General features: G+C 40.8%; 1 protein-coding gene across 14 annotated transcripts in view; it reads left to right on the plus strand.

Annotated features, from left to right (window-relative positions):
* Positions 1 to 5,459, plus strand: part of LOC131246600 (uncharacterized) — a 94,934-nt gene extending 89,475 nt beyond the window's left edge. For 13 of the 14 annotated variants that reach the window (XM_058246889.1, XM_058246874.1, XM_058246878.1 and 10 more), the window contains 3 exons: positions 1,012 to 1,074; positions 1,165 to 1,254; positions 4,846 to 5,459. In XM_058246889.1, coding sequence (XP_058102872.1) covers positions 1,012 to 1,074; positions 1,165 to 1,254; positions 4,846 to 4,956 — 264 coding nt within the window. In that variant the 3' untranslated portion in view covers positions 4,957 to 5,459. The remainder of the gene's footprint in view (positions 1 to 1,011; positions 1,075 to 1,164; positions 1,255 to 4,845) is intronic. The other variant, XM_058246885.1, reaches the window with a different exon arrangement.
* The last annotated feature ends 12,625 nt before the right edge of the window (positions 5,460 to 18,084 follow it).

The following is an 18,084-nucleotide window of genomic DNA, read 5'->3' on the forward strand; positions in this document are numbered from 1 at the left end:
AAGAGACAGCATTCTTATCAAAGAATGGTCTGATACACATACATGTTAAATACAGAAGGAGAAAAAAGAAAAGAAGAGAGAGAGAGAGAGAGAGAGAGAGATTCTGGTGTTTTACATTTTTTTCCTATTTTCCCAATAATTTTTTAAGATTTTTTTACCAAAAAAAAAGGCCGATGTGGGTCCACTTGTCCGATAAGCCCCATATCTTATCATTTCAGGCCCGACCCATACGCTTCCAAATACTGTTATTCAAAACTATGGTTCATTATTACCATCATTGTAGCCTTGTCCTATCTATTTGGGATAACACATTCATTAAAAAAAAAATACCTATCATAATCATCATCAAAGCCTTATTCCAACTAAATGGTCAAAAAATAAAATAAAAAAATACATGAAATACAAACAAGAGAGGACACAACTGTAAGTTACTAATCAAGCACTCAATTGCATGACACACAGCATACTTATGAGATTCAGACCTCTCATCTGCTGGTCCCTAATATGGCCCAAAGCCATATTGATTGGGTGATCCTAGCCACTGGACAGACAGTTTTTTATTATTGTAAATGGGCAGTTAGTAGAACTTCTGATCAATGATCAAAATTTCCAGTAATCAGTGGGTAGGATCATCTGACTTACTTTTGGCATACGCCCATCCATGCTAGGTTCCAAAAACTGAATATTCTGAATCTCACACGTGTGACATGTGGACTGAGAGTTGGTGCTGGAAAAATAACTTAGAAATCAGGCTATTAGTGCCCATAGCTGGATGAACAATACTCAAATACGAGAAAGAAAAGTAAAAGTCTTCCGTTAACAGCCATTTCAACATGTCTAAAGCCCATTCCATCACAGCTGCTGTACACAAATATGTCCTGAAAATTTGAGTTACCTTGTTACAATATTAAGCAAGCTTTCTACTTCTATAAACAGTATACCCACTAGTTTATTGTAGCTTTAACAAAAAAAAAACCTCTACATAGTATGAAATTAACAGCTGTTTTTCAGCTCATAGGGGTTGGAACATTCCTTCGGCAGTTTGATCCTACATATATGACACAGTATGTTCAGGTACATAATCTGCCTTTAGTTGATTGCTATAATTATCAATTTTTGTTTATCAAAAAAGAGGGAGTAATGGACCAAATCTATGGCATGTAGTACATGGGTCAATACATACGGACAACAGCAGAAGCAGCATTTGGGACATCATATGAACCTGTGAAAGGTTCTGCAGATGCATCATCCGAGGTTCCTCTCTCTCTCTCTCTCTCTCTCTCTCTCTCTCTCTCTCTCTCTCTCTCTCTCTGCACTTGTCATTGTCATGTGTGTGTAGAGAGAGAGAGAGAGATGCTCTCCTGCAAGTTATGCAGCAGGAGACCATCCTTGCAAGCAAACTAGGTGCCCCACCATGATGTGTATGTGAATTGCAATCCCATCATCAAGTGCATCACCCCATGCTAGGCCCAATGCTCAAAATTCAAGAAAAATCCATGATTCAAGTGAGCCACACCAATATAAACAGTTGGGAGGGGGACGCTCACCCTTGATTTTATACGGGGTCACTGTTCTATGCATGTTAAGTGTAGTCGTCCATTAGGTCTGTCACCCAATGTTACACCCAAGGCCCAAAAATCAAGCCATTTTACAATGCAGCAGTGCTATGTATGTTAAGTGCAGTCGTCCATTAGGTGTGTCACCTAATGTTACGCCCAAGGCCCGAAAATCAAGCCATTTTACAATTCAGGTGGGCCACTATGAAATCAAGTGGGAATTAGCTCCTAATTGTTTCCCTTGGGGGGTGTTTGGCGCGTGGGAATGGATGGGAATAGGTGGGAGTGGGTTTGTGAAACCCATGGATTTTAGGTTGCGACTGTTTGGGACGGCCGAAAGAAGTGGGTTTGCAGGGTTTCTTGGAAGCAGCACCTGGCTAATGAAATTGGCAAATCCTTCCTTGGAGGCAAATCCTTCCTTGGTTTGCAGGGTTTCTTGGAAGCATCCCATGTCATCCAAACAGCATGGCACAGGATTCCATGGAATTACAAAACCCATAGAATTGCAAGACAATTCCCTGCCAAAGCCATCATTACTGTTTTTTGAATCTCATCTCACCTTATCCCTCCGAATGCCATGCGCCAAACACCCCCTTGGTGTGTCCCACCTAAATCATAGATTGGCCTGATTTTTGGCGTTGCCCTAACATAATGCGATGCATATAATGGTTGGAGTAGATTTCACATACACATCACGGTGGAGCCCACCAGTCTACTCGCATGAATGGCCTCCTGCGGCACAACTCCCAAAGGCCATCTCTCATGTCTGTGCGCGCTGTGTGTGTGTGGAGAGAGAAAGTCTCAAGTCCAACCAGTTGGACTATAAGTTACGGTCCACGTAGTGGATAACTTCTAACCTTTCATGTGTGCACGACATCAATAGGTTGGCCCATCATGAGGATCACCCAGTGTTTGAAATATTGGTATCGCGTTACATATTGCACCCTTGGGATACATATGTGTATCATTTATCCCACGGGATATATCATTTGTATCGGGTAATTTATCACACTTTTTGGGAAAGATGAGGAAACATTGGCAAATGGTTGAATTTTTCAATGGAACTTCAGGGATTGTAAAAAAAGACCTTAATACATACTTTTAAATCATAACATCTCAAAAAAGAAGTGCACATAATAGGTTTCCTTTGCATAGGGTCCTAAGCTATGTGTTGTCTGAGTAAACTAATGCAACTATATTTAAATTGAATGCATAATATTTAGAGTGTATGCGATGATTATTCATCAAACACTCGTAAATACTTCAAAATTAGTCTCAATTGACAGTTGGTTGAAGGAAAATTTCAAAAAAACCGTGGAGAACATGAAGAACCAATGGATATCGAAATCAAAGCTCTAACTCCATGATTTTTCATGCAAAACATGAAGAACCAATGGATTTGTAACCATTTGACACTGACTTAACATAATTTCAACTAAAAAAAGGTATTGGAAATTGAAAATGCTACCCATATCGAACATGCGGGATATATCGACACTAATTATGTGCTTTGTATCGCACGCGTGGGATACAAGATATATTGTGGGATATATCGGGCAATATTGTTGATATTTAAAACATTGGGATCACCTTGTGGAAAACTCTTACATAGACCATATTTACATTTTGCTATTTATCAATGGATACATTTTCATGGTGTGACACCTGATGAGTAGATTGGGCTGATTTTTTCATTAGGTGATCCTCATGGTGGGGCCAGCCTATTCAAAGTGTTGGATTTCACATGCACTTGACAAGTAGGAAGCTATCCTCTGGATGGACCGTACCTTGTGGTCCAACCAGTTAGACTAGAGACCTTCTTGTGTGCGCGTGCGCTGAGGAAGATGCTCCAATTGTGCCTTCCTAGTTGCATTTGGCTCTTACACAGTCCAATTCATTGATCCAGACTGCTCATAAGTCCAACACACATCTTATGGGCTACCATGCAAACATCATTACTAGTTGACCACTATTAACCATTTGATTGATGGCCTTTCATATGGACGGTCAAGATCATTTACAGAAAAAAAAAGGCCATCAACAATTTGATCCATGAATTTGGTGGGGACCATCATGGATTGCTTATGACTCTAAAGAATCACCTTTGTTAGGCAATCATAACCATCCATCCATGCTTGGAAGAAGGATGGCTATAGAAAATAAGGCCAAATCAAGGATGGATTGGATCATCCGATCAGTAATATTTTTGCTTAGTAGCCCATGAAAAATGTTCTATACTTAGATTGATCAATTGGACTAGCCAAGTACACTGATGCAACTAGGAGTGCTATAATGTAGGGCTTGTTTGGCTTTGCTAAAAAAAGTGTTTTTGTGTGATTTGATTGTGAAATCACTTTTTTAGGCTGGTTAGTCACTTAATCAATTTTAGAGAAAATAAAAATAAAAATCAGATTTGCGCTTTTTTCCACGATGTCTGGCTCCCAGTTTCCTATGGTTGTTTTCGCTTCTACAAACTCGTGAAAAACACTCATAAAATCAAAGATCTCTCTCTCGTGCCATCATAACACATATGTCCGAGATCAAATCCATCCACCAATTGGTCCGACCGTGTTTCCCCTAAAATTAGTCTGCTCCATTTAGAATGTGGACCCCAAAATTGGAACAAGGATCGGTCAGAAATTTTCAACCAAGTCATTTAGAGTTGTGCATTTGTTTTCCTAGCTGTGGCCCACCTGACTGGTGGATCAATCTAATTATTGGGCTATTGCATCAATATAGTGGTGCCTTTCTAATGGATGGATTGGATCTTGGACCTACGTGCCATAATGGCAAACGTGGGGCATGCACATGAGTTGTATTGAACACGCACATGGACTTATCAATTCCCATTTCTAGAGAAGCCACATGAGACTTTCGTATGAACCCCGCTTGCAGTGCTGTGGAGCCCACCATGATGACTGTGTGACATCCATCCATTTCATCGTATCATGTCAGGGTATGATTCCAAAAATGAGTTGGATCTGAGATTTTTAAATGGACCATCCCACAGGAGACATTGGAGATTCAACGCTCACCATTGTTCATGAGCAAATTGTTTTTCTTGTGCATGTTTACCAAACATACACTTTTTTGCATAAGCACTTCCCAATAACCAATTCCTGAGAATTGTTTCCTAAGAATTAATTTTGCAGTTGCTGTGCAACAGTTAGTGTTTATGTGGAGAATTCTCCAGAAACAGATAAAACCAGATTTGTTCAACGTGAAACATTAGGTATGTTTTGCAACATTGTGTTCTCATTGATTTTCACTCTCTTTTATCATTTTCCAGGTCTTGAAGTCGGTGTTTTGGCTGATGTACTTCTGCAAGCATATGGGCATCTCTAAAGATTTATTAGACTCATGCCTACCTCCCTCATTATTTACTATTCTTCAAACTTGAACACCTGGAAGATCTTTTGGAAGCACATGCATAAATCATCTCAATGAAATTTAGGTGGCCACCCACCAATCAGAGCGCCGGGAATGATCAACCACTGCATATGATCAAACTGGTGGGAACAACTACGGGGACCATGCACGGCTGTGAGCTGTCAATAGTTAGAGTGTGTCCCATGCATGGATGTATAGATTGAAAACTCAGCAACTCTACCTGTAACTCAGAGAACTCGACTCGACCAGATTTCAAGCCGATCTCCAGGAATCGCTCGTGTGGCTCAGTCCCGAATCAATAGGACTTGTCAAGTCAGACCATGAATTGGTAGACTCAACACCACTCAAACCAAGTGTTCCCTATTGTTTTCTTTTAACATAAGTGAAAGAAGAGTTTCAAACTCTCGACCTTAGATAAGGAAGCAAAGGCTTATAACCAGCACACCATGTTCTACCCATTTGTTTATTTCATCAATATTTTCTATATTACTAATGAATAACTACTTTTAAGTATGGCTTTGCCCCCCACCTTCATGGGGACGATGGCAATGTCCCCAGACCTTTTGAATCATACGTGGGGCACAATCACCAATTGGAACAGTTCATTCAATAGTACCATTAGGAGCAAGCCATGGTGCAAGAATCATACCGAGCAGATGATCCTAACCCTTTGAATGGGACCATTTTGTTACAACTGTCTGGTGTTTAAATTACATGGTTAAAGTCATCAAACCAAAGTGCTACAGAATCATGAGCAAAACAAAGTGGGATCTATTGAATAGATGTTTCAAGATGATGATTGGACATATTCTATTTCTCCACTTGGTCTTGATTGTCCATTTTCCATGCTAATAATTGGATGTTTAGGATCATCCGATTGGTGTGATTTTTTCTGTTTTATGGGTTGCTCCTATTTTGTATCCATGAATGAATGGTTCAAATCAATGATAGGTCATTACAAGCCATTTAAGGTTTGGGGATGTTAGCAAAACCCTTTAATATTTATTCCATAAGCATTTTTAATTTAATATTAAATATCGAGTTGAGTCGAGACTGAACTCAACTGAGTCTTCGAGCCAATCCATCAAGTCAGCGAGTCTCATTATCTTACTTCCAAGCTCAATGTGAAAGAAACAAGGCTGAAGGTTACACCCCCTCATCATGAATACAGGAAAATACATTTGAGCTTTGTCTTTCCTCTTGATTGAAGGCTAGAAAAACTTGTCCCAGCTATTTAAAAACAACAGATGCATTAGAAATGATCACCTACGTTCGATGCTACCAAAACTTGTGGTACTTTACATCCTTTTCTGTTCACATGTAATTTGCATAAGAAACTGGTGCCATGAAAACAAATATTTCTGATCTGCTCACTAGGTGGGCCGCACATATATGTTTTGAGTTAGGCCGATCAGTTGTCCATTGCTTACAACAGTCTGGCCCACCTGAAGAGCAAACCTGCCTGGCTTTTGTGCCAGGTGATGATCTTCATAGGGGACCCATTGTTTTCATGGTACTCATGTCCCACACAAGTGATATGCTTGCAGAAAATTAGAGGTGTACACGAACCGAGCTAGCTCGCTCGACTCGACTCAATTCGACTCGGTTGGAAGCTGAGTTCGAGCCGAGTTGAGCTGATTTTTTGAGCTCGAAAATGAGTTCAAGCCAAGTTCAAGCTGGCCCCAGCTCAACTCGACTCGGATCGAACCCAGCTCGAATCGAACTCGGATCGAACCAGTTCGGTGACTCGGTTACTTTGATATTGATGTTGCTCACCAAGTGTTTGATGAAATGACTCAAAAAAGTGTGGCTGGTGGCAAGGAAGGTATGTATATGAAACCAACACCCTTTTTTTCTTGATTTTTATGTTGCTTAGAAGGTGTTTGATAAAATACTTGTAAAACCGTTGCTGCTGTCTCAAATACAGTGAGATTTTGAAGGTACAGTCCAGGTGTTTGTGAAAATGCTGCAATGGCGAACACGGTTTGAACTGGCCCGAGCTGCTGACCGAACCGAGCCGAGCTGGCCAATCAGGCTTGAGGACTGAGCCAAGTTCGAGCTGAGGTCAGCTAGTGGCCGAGCTGAGGCCAGCTCGACTCGATGTACACCCCTACAGAAAATATGGCACTGTTGGAAAGCCAGACCTATCGTAGTTTCAGCATGGCTCTTTTTTCTCACCGAGGAAGAATGAAGAAGAAAGAAGAAGAATCTTGATATCTTATGATTTTTATTTTTATTTTTAAACCTCCTTGGTCTAAACATCAAGCCTTAGGTTGACTCATCAAAAAGTCCAGTATGAATGATCATGGTTTTCCAATATCATACTACATTTATGCACCGTATGGCTCTTTTTTTCTTTCACAAATTACACGGTTGGAAGAAAGTGTTTATCAAATAGCAGAATTGGAATTCTCTTTCCACCAAGACATGGGATTTCTTGACATGAGAAAGTGACTCATGATTGAGATGGATCTACCCTATTTTTACAACAAATATCATACTACATTTTTTTTTTAATCTACCCTGTTTTTACAACAAATATCATACTACATTTTTATTTTTATTTTTTTCCGTTGCAGCTGTAGTTTTTTGGTGGTTCCTCAATAATATTCTTACCTTTCAAAAAAAATAAAAAAACCCTTTGTCGAAAACTATGATAATGAAATCGAAGAAAGGAACCAGCAATCACAACCACCTTGGATTGAAAGACTATCCACTTCTCTGAATCAGCTGTTAAAATTATTTAAAAAGGCAAGGGTGGGGAAATCAGTAAAAACCAGCCAATTGAATGAATAAATCGATTACTTCTTAATGCTTGGGAGAGCTCAGTTTAAATGGACCGCACTCATTAATGAGAGTCTCCTTTCTTTCATAAAACACTAATGGTGGGTTCTTTACCTAATGAGGTTCATTAATATTCTAATGAGTTTTTCAGTTTCCAATGCAGCAACTCATTTGGAATCGATGAATCTCATTAAGGGCATGTTTGGACCACGCGATTAAATGGAATAAAATTGCATTAGATGGAACTAACACCATTTTATTGCACAATGCTTACATGCCTAGAAATACCAACTGATGACAATCACATGCACCCATGTGCAACTTGAATGTCACATGTAAAGGGCATGGATGATGTGGATAAAACACATGCATTAATGTGGGGTCCATGTTGTGGCCCTTGACGCTCTCCAAAGGCTCAAAAAACATGCTAATTGATTCATCAGATGGGCCACATGATAAGAAACAATTAAGATGGGATACTTACTGTTGAAAACATTTTAAATTGTGTGAAACTCACTTTGATGGTGCGAGATATATAATCCATCCATCATATGCATCCATTGATGCTCTTTTAAGGCTAGAGGTGGGCATCAAGTCGAGTCGGAACGGATTGGGTCCAACTCGACTCGATCCGAATTTTTAAGTAACTAATCCGAACTAGATCCTATCCGGGACGAAGTCAAGGTCAACTGACTCGATCCGATCCAATGCACTGCTGGCCTGACCAGAACCGAGTCCGACTCGGTCAAGGAAACCGAATCGGATCGGGTTAGGTACGGTTCGGATCAGGAGAGAGAAGTGGGTAATTCCAAACCGGAAGCGGATTGGCTGGTGGTGTATTGACGTCAACAAGTTCTTTAGGTCAAACTATGAGGTATGTGTTATATCCAAACTGTCCATCCATTTGGAGAGCTCGTCTTAAGGCTTGAGCCGAAAAATAAGACAGATCTAAAGATCAATTGGACCACAATGCAAAAAAAAAAAAAAAAAATGGGGGGATTGAACGTTTACCATTAAAACCCTTTTGAAGATCAGTGGGGGATTGAACGTTTACCATTGAAACCCTTTTGGAGATCACAGAAGTTTTGGATCAATATGAAATTTTTTTTCCTCTTCATCCATGTATTTTTACCAGTATTAACAATTTTGATGGAAAATAAGCATTACGGTGGGGCCCATGTAACTTTGATCTCATTTGAGCCATTTGTACAACTCGGAGCTTGAGGCGCGCCCGCGCTTGTCTTCGCACGACACGTATCTACAGTAGCTATGTAGCTTGCGTGTGATACACGAAATCCCAATCCTAGCAGGAAAATGAGAGAAACGATAGATCCAAAATATTTCATTGAAGGATTGCGATTTATCCTAGCATGAATGCATGTGGGCCCATCGTGAATGCATGTGGTTTATCCACGCCGTCCATTCATTTTTCTAGATCATTTTAGGGGTTGAACCCAAAATTGATGCATATCCAAAGCTCGAGGGGACCATACCACAAGAAAAAATAGAAGTACTGATTTCCACCGTTAAAAACTTTATAAGGCCCCTGTGATGTTTATTTGTCATCCAACCTATTCATAAGATAAAAAAGACATGGATGAAGGTAAAAAACAAATATCAGCTTGATCTAAAACTTCTTTGACCCCCAATAAATTTTCAACGGTAAATGTTCAATTCACATTGTTTCCGGTGGTGTGCTCCACTCAAGGATTGGATACACTCCATTTTCGAGATAAGCTCTAAAATTATCTGTTAAAAGAGATGGACGGAGTGGATAAATTGCATGAATGACATTTGGGCCTACAAAGTTTACTCAGATCTCGCTTCTGTGGTACACCATCTGCTTCTAAACCAGGTTTCACGCCCTGGTGATACACCTGCCCAAGGCAGGCCTCATCAATGTGCCACCCCACACTGCCCTCATGTTACCTCTCTTGGGGAATGGTTTAACCTCATCCCTTTATTTCTCAATAGCTAAAGATGCAAACATCCAACAACTCTAATTTAACTTCATATCACATGACCGAATCGGATTAGATCGGTCCGAATCGGATCCAATCGGATCGGATTCCAAATTGGCCACTGATTCGAACTCGATCCGATATACGATCGGATTTGAGTGGGCCTACTCGATCCAACCTGATCCTGGCCTTTGGTTCGGATTGGACTGGGTCAAATCGGGTTGAATTCTGCCCAACTCTATTTAAGGCTTTAAAAGGAAATTTTTCCGAGTGACTTGAAGATTTTGGTGTTATTTATTCCCAGAGGCAATGAGCTTATTTTATACATGCAAGCATATTTGTTTACGGGTGACTTGAAGATTTTGGTGTTATTTATTCCCAGAGGCAATGAGCTTAGTTTACCAATCTTTTAAGTTGTGGTGTCTATCATGCCTATTTGAGCACATGTACAGCCATCCAAACCATCGAATTAGGGTCCTTGCCCTAGATGGTGGACAGCTTGAAATTGACACTGACCAAATTATTTTACCATTGTTCAGTGTGTGGAATTTGAATAGCTAATGTTCATTTTCATCCATTCAATACCCACCAACTGGATAATTTGGATATGCCATAATCAGATTAGCTATTGACAATGGGCCCTATCATTTTGACGGTCCGTATTTGTAACATCCTGGATTTTTCTCAACTTGGCAATGGACGTCCTTGGACGTAGAACTGCCCTAGGACCTTATTCTGTTGTAATTAGGGCGTAATTTAGTTAAGTATTAATGGCTTGGATCACTTTCTATACAAACTGCAAAGGCCCAAGTACCACCTCAGGCAGAAATCACCCAGGACCAAAACCTTTAGGAATTAGGTCAATATTAGTAAGTGTTAAACTAGAGTACTTATGAAATTAGCACTAATCATTTTAAATATAATCTGCAAGACCCAAACCGTGCAGTATCATTGACGCTACATTACCCTGAAATCTAGAATCCATCCCTAAACCTGATTGCTCTCGGGAGCACACCGAAACTCTGTATCGGACCTGGACCGCACGTCAAAAGTCCGATAACTGCAAAACTATACAGCTATAACCACATTACTAGACTTGACAACCCTGTAACGCCCTAAAAATCGGGGGTCGAGTAAAATTCAAACTCCCGAGTTCCAACACATCACTTATGCAACAAATTTAATGATGATTAAATGTTGTCTGTATTAATGCATAAAACATGAATAAGATTAAGCCAAATCAGCAAAACATAATCCAGGGACAGTTATAATATGCAAGCGGAAGACTAAAACAAATATGTATAACTTGATAAACTAGTTTAAGTCCTCAAGGTATGTATGCATTGCCAGGTCAATAATTACATGTATTGTTTCAAAATGTAAAATATCTAAAATGTAACAGTTCACTACAAGTATAACCCTGAAGCCCCGTCGATTCAGAGTGGTCTACGAGAACCTGCCTGAATACTGCATATATGAGAATGCCGCATCATCATCCTCAAAGTTCGGCTTCGCCTCGCAGGCTATGCCATCATCTAAACCTACAACAGGGTCTGGTTGGTGTTCAAGACACCGTCTCGTAACGTGGGAGTGAGTAATCAACTCAGTGGAATAATAAAGCAAAGGTTAACATGTTATCAATTCAGTCAAGCAGTAATAATAAAGCAATACAATCGAACATCCCTAAGTACTTTGATTAATGCAGGAATAGTATGAATAAATGATGCATGCCCTCGCCTGCACTCCTTCAGCGATCTTCATCTAACGGTCGCGCATGTCAGTCACTTCCACGTGCTCTCTACATATCGCCAAACGGCACATGTAATGTGGTGCATGAATATGATTACCAAGTTCTTATTAGTCCTTTTCATACAGCAGGATTGAAAAGCTAAGGTACCTCCCTTATATCAATTCCCAAACAATGATCCATTCTAGGGTCGTCAATCTTAACAATTCTCATATGATGCTGTGGTTCTAGGTCGCTGCAAAGGACTCGTCACCTTATCAGTGCAGGCCTAGTGTACTCTTGTTGCTACATAAGGGTTCGTTGCCTCTACGCAGTCTTAGCATATGTTCGAGGTCACTACAAAGGACTCGTCACCTTATCAGTGTAGGCCGACAGTTCGAATACAGTGTCTCATACCACCGTATTCGGCTCATGAGTCTGGGTTGCTCACTGGTCACTACGGGGAGGCTCGTCACCCCAGCGTAGGCCTACAGCTCGACCACGAAGTCCCATACCACCATGCCCGGCTCATGAGTCTTAGCAAATCGAGATACCAAGGTTTTAAGGGATTTTCACTGGTGAGTTTGGTACCCTAGATTCCAGCAGTAACGTCCATACATGGTGAACATATATTGGGTTAATCGCGAGCTCGACTGGTACGAACGCACATCGAATTGATCGACATGAAGTGCACGAGCACTCCATGTGGCCTAACTACTGTCGACAACTGAAGTACGGCTCGAACTCATCGAACACGTCCTATGGGGCGAAAACAACCTCAACCACCAAATCAGGGCCTATTACCGATTGCCTGGACTATTCCATAGTCCCAAACACATTCAATTATAACAGATAATCATACAAGATAATCAGAACAGTAATGGATCAACAATTCTAATCATACAAGCATGTGAGCATTTGATAGATTTCAACTAAAACATGAATTCACACATATGCAGTGTCTAAGTAAAGCAGACAAAAAATACAAATTACATGGAGGAAATCATACACATCGTTAAGGTAGTTGAGAATCTTATCTCAACACCCATATAAAGTACAATTTATTACACATTTGCTCATTCAGACATTTCTACAAACACTTAGACTACATATTCCAACATACATGATGTATGTTGGTGATAGCACGTCTTAGGGCAAATCCTTTCGCTAAGGAGTTGTTACACATACAACTAGCATAACCACACGACAATTAATCATGGCAAACACACGTTCAAATTCCATACGTATACGTCCCTTTTTACAAATACATGGAATACCCTAAACTTCATATAGTTTATATATATCTGAAACGCGAAATAAACATCGCATTTGGCATGTGAAATAGCATCCACATCAGTAATAAACCATTAACCAACATTGAAAGCCTTGAAAACCATAACCTAAATGTTTATAGTCCGCACCTTTCGCCGGTCGACTCGTAACGAACTCAGTTTTAAAGCTAAGTCTTTGTCTACGGCAGATTGGCAACCTATATCATAAATTAGATTAGCTATTTCATAACTTACACTATCTGAAACCCTAAAACAGATTAGGGTTAGGTTTTCTTACCCAAGTACGTTTTCGAAAACGCCGGATTTGTGATGCAGAAGGGGTGGCTAAGTGCGTGGAGTAACGGGATCGAATCCCAGGAAAAACTTCCAACTCACTCTCTCACTTTCTCTCTTTTCCTTTCTCTTTTCTCTTATCTCTCTTATAGGGTTTCTCAAATTCGTATGGGTGAGAGAGAGAGGGTTTAAGGTCCTTATATAGGCCCAGGTTTGATGGAAATGGCCCCAGGGCCAAGGTATACTTAGATTATATCCAAATACGGACCGTTCCGGTCCAACGGAGCACTTCTGGTTGCCTCTTTTCCACGTGCAGTCGGACTTAAGCTCCCTGACCATGAATTTAAGTCAGGCTGAGTTTTCGTTCCGATCGGATTTACAGATCGACCGTGGCGGACCAGTTTCAGTTCAACGGTCACGATCACTCGATCAGGGTCACAAGTACACTGACATGTGTGGGACATTTCTCCTGATCCGAGGGTGTATTTGGGTCAGATTCTGACGGTCTGAATCCTTATATTTGGCCCGCAAGCGACATGACTCAGATTACTTAAATTCGAATTTTATTTCTAAATATTTTCACGTTTCTCACACTCTTCGCTCCGGGCTCAAGTTGTGCATTTCTAGACACAATTAAGACTTGATTTCCGAAGGGGTTGTCAAGTCTAGTCATGCGGTCATAACTGTATAGTTTTGCGGTTATCGGACTTTCGACGTGCGGTCCAGGTCCGATGCGAAGTTTCAGGATGCTCTCGAGAGCAACCGGGTTTAGGGATGGATTCTAGATTTCAGGGTAACGTAGAGTCAATGATTCTGCACGGTTTGGGTCTTACAGATCATATTTAAAGTGATTAGTACTAATTTTATAAGGACTCTAGTTTAACACTTGCTAATATTAACTTAATTCCTAAAGGTTTTGGTCTTGGGTGATTTCTGCTTGAGGTGATACTTAGGTCCTTGTACGGATTTTTCCGAGGCGTTACAACTCCCCTCGAAAATCAAGTCTTAATTGTGTCTAGAAATGCACAACTTGAGCCTGGAGCAAAGTGTGTGAGGAACATTTATATCTTTAGAAATAAAATTCGAATTTAAGTAATCTGAGTCGTGTCGCTTGCGCCCTAAATATAAGGATTTAGACCATCAAAATCTGACCCAAATACACCCTCGGATCAGGAAAAATGTCCCACACATGTCGGTTTACTTGTGACCCTGATCGAGTGATCGTGACCGTTAAACTGAAACTGGTCTGCCATGGTCAATCTGCAAACCCGATCGAAATGAAAACTCAACCTGACCTAGATCCAATGTCAGAGAGCTTAAGTTCGACCGCACGCAAAAAAGGGGCCAGAAGTGTTCCGTTGAGTTGAAACAGACGCCCTTTGGATATAACCTAAGTATACCTTGGCCCTAGGGCCATTCCCATCAGTTTTGGGCCTATATAAGGGCCTTAAACCCTCTCTCTCTCATTCCATACGATTTTGCAACCCTATGAGAGAGAAGAGAGCAAAGAGAGAAGGAAAGAGAGAAAGTGAGAGAGAGTTCCTGGTATTCAAGCCCAGCGCTCCACGTGCTGAATTGACCTATCTGTATCACTATATTGGCGATTCTGATTCCATTTCCGGGTAAAAAATCCTAACCCTAATCTGTTTTAGGGATTCAGGTAGAGTAAATGGTGAAATAGCTGACCTGTTTCATGCTATAGGTTGCAGTTGTGCCATAAACAAAGACTTAGTGTTTAAACTGAGTTCGTTACGCGTTTACCGGCGAAAGGTGCAGACTATAAACGTATAGGTTATGGTTTTCAAGCCTTTCAATGTCGGTTAATGATTTATTACTGACGTGGGTGCTATTTCACATGCTAAATGCGTCGTTTGTTTCGCATTTCAGATATATATGAACTATATTGACTATAATGTATTATAGGTATTTGTTGAAATGTTTGAATGCGTGTAGAATTAGGATTCGTGTTTGCCATGATTATCTGTCATGGATAGGGGATAGTTGCATTTGTAACAACTCCTTGGCGAAAAGATCTGCCCAAATATATGTTATGACCGATGTACGTTATGTATGTTGAAGGGTGTAGTTTAAGTGTTTGTTGAAATGACTGAATGAATATGAAATCATGATTTGTGCCTACCGTGGCTATGGGATGTATGTGCATGACGATGGTGTATGTGACAACTCCTTGTCGGAAGGATTTGTCCAAGTATATGTTAAAAATCAACACATGTCATGTATGTCGATAGGTGTAGTATAAGTGTTTGATAAATTGTCTGTATGAGTAAGTAATTGGTGAATTGTATTGTATATGGGCGTTGAGATAAGATTCTCAACTACCTTAACTATGTACATAAATCCCTCTATGTACCTTATATTATATTGTCTGATTACTTATGAAATGCATATGTGTGAATTCATGTTTATATTGTATTTCATAAAATGCTTAAATGGTTGTAGGATTTGAATTACTTACTGCTTGATTATCTCACATGAACTCTTGTTGGTACTAAGTGTGGTTGGGACTATGAAATAGTCCAGGCAATCGGTAACAGGTTCTGATTTAGTGGCTGAGGTTGTTTTCGCCCACAGGATGTGTTCGATGAGCCCGAGTCGTGCTTCGGTTGTCGATAGTGGTTAGGCCACACGGAGTGCTCGTGCACTTCATGTCGATCAATTCGATGTGCGCTCGTGCTAGTCGAGCTCGTCAAGTAACCCGATTGACCCGATGTATGTTCACCATGTATGGACGTTACTGCTTGAACCTAAGGTACCAAACTTACAAGTGAAAATCCTTTTAACCTTGGTACCTCGATCCGCTAAGACTCATGAGCCGGACATGGTGGTATGGGACATCGTGGTCGAGCTGTCGGCCTACGCTGGGGTGACGAGCCTCCTCGTAGTGACCAGTGAGCAACCCAAACTCGTGAGCCAAATACGGTGGTATGGGACACTGTATTCGAGCTGTCGGCCTACCCTTACGCAGCCTGGCTGTGGTCCCCAGTCGGGTTGGTGACGAGCCTTCGAAAATAGACTGCTAGTTGGTAGGGTGTGGGTGGTGGTGACCTCAAGTGTAATCTGAGACTGCGTTGAGGCGACGAGTCTTTCTGTAACAACCAGAGTACAAACTAGGCTTGCACTGATAAGGTGACGAGCCCTTTGCAGTGACCTAGAACTACAACATCGTATGATAATTGCTAGGACTGAGACTCTAGAATGGATCATTGTTTGGGAATTGATATAAGGAAGGTACCTTAGTTTCCCAATCCTGCTGTATGAAAAGGACTAATAAGAACTTGGTAATCATACTCATGCACCGCATTGCATGTACCGTTTGACGATGTATAGAGAGCACGAGGAAGTGACTGAAATGCGCGACCGTTAGATGAAGATCGCTGAGAGAGTGCAGGCGAGGGCATGCATTATTTATACATACCATTCCTGCATTAATCAGAGTACTTAGGGATGTTCGATTGTATTGTTTTATCATTACTTCTTGACCGAATTGATAACATGTTAACCTTTGCTTTATTGTTCCACTGAGTTGATCACTCACTCCCACGTTACGGGACGGTGTTGTACACACCAACCAGACCCTGTTTTAGTTTCAGATGATGGCGATGCGTATGAGGTGGAGCCGGATTTTTATGATGATGAGGAGGGTTTCTCTTATATGCAGCTATCATGCGGGTCTATGTAGACCATGTTCTGATCAACGGGGTTATAGGGATGCTGATTATATGCCATTACACTTGCTATTTTGCACATTGGAACACCCATGTATCTTCATTTTGTTCATTTTTGGAGTATACATGTATATGTTTAACCTGGTAACATGATCATACTTCGCAGACCTATTATAATTCATATATCTTATACATCTATTACAGTCTTCAGCTTGCAAAAATTCACTCGTCTTTGGAGTATGATATGTTGTTTTGGTATAATCTCATTCATGTTTATTGCACTAATATGGACAACATTTAATCATCATTATCTATGTTATATAAGTGATGCGTTGGAACTTGGGAGTTGGGCACTAGCTTGACCTCCGATTTCCAGGGCGTTACAGTATTGCATACATGTAATCCAAGCGTGTGGTTATATGAGTCTCACGCAGCAATTTAAGCGATTGGTGGTGAACTATCAATCGGATAGAAGAAGGATGCGGATTGCCTGTAATAGCCTCCCTCAACAGGAACTCAGTTGGGGCCACCGTGATGTTTGTTAGAAATCTACTCCTTTCATCTTTTTGTCCATATCATATTAGGGTATGGGCCCAAAAATGAGTTAGATCTAAAATTCAATTGGGCCACAAGACAGGAAAAATTGGTTATGAAAATGTCTACAGTTGAAACCACCCTGAGGTCCCCTGTTATGTTTATATGCCATCCATACCGTTCATAAGGTCATTTATACTGGGATGAACTGAAAAAACAAAAATATTAGCCTGATCAGAACTTATGTGGGCCCCACGAATGTTTCAACCATGGACGTTCAATCCTCGCTGTTTTCTGTCATACGGGTTACTTGAGTTTTGGATTAGCCTCATTTTTGGGCCATGTCTTAACATGATTTGGAAAAATGGATGAACGGGGTGGATTTCTCACCAACATCACGGTTGGCCCACCTACGTTCCTGTCCGCGTCCCATGCAGAAGACTCTAACTCGGATGCGAGTTCGCCTGCGTTCCTGTCGTCGGAAGCTGTGTATGTGGCCCACAGAGATGACCGTGACAAATCCACTCCGTCCGTCAGTCTATAAACATCACCAACAGGATACAAATCGATAACTCATACAGATCCAAAACTCAAATGATCCATACTGTACGAAAAAGCAAGGATTGGACGGCCACCATAGGAAACTTCGTAGAGGCCACAGAAGTTTTGTATGTGGATGATATTTGTTATTACATCTTATCTGAGTGGTAACAACCTCATGAACGGTTTGGATGACATATAAACAGCATAGTCAGCTCCAGAAAGGCTTCAACGGTGGAATTTTTCGTTATCACTGTTTCGTGTGGTATTGCCCACATAAATTTTGAATCTGTAATAGTTATGGATTCCAATATTATTGTGATGTTTAGAAACTGATGGACG

The sequence above is a fragment of the Magnolia sinica genome, chromosome 5, assembly GCF_029962835.1.
Source record: "Magnolia sinica isolate HGM2019 chromosome 5, MsV1, whole genome shotgun sequence".
In the NCBI taxonomy this organism is placed as follows: domain Eukaryota; kingdom Viridiplantae; phylum Streptophyta; class Magnoliopsida; order Magnoliales; family Magnoliaceae; genus Magnolia; species Magnolia sinica.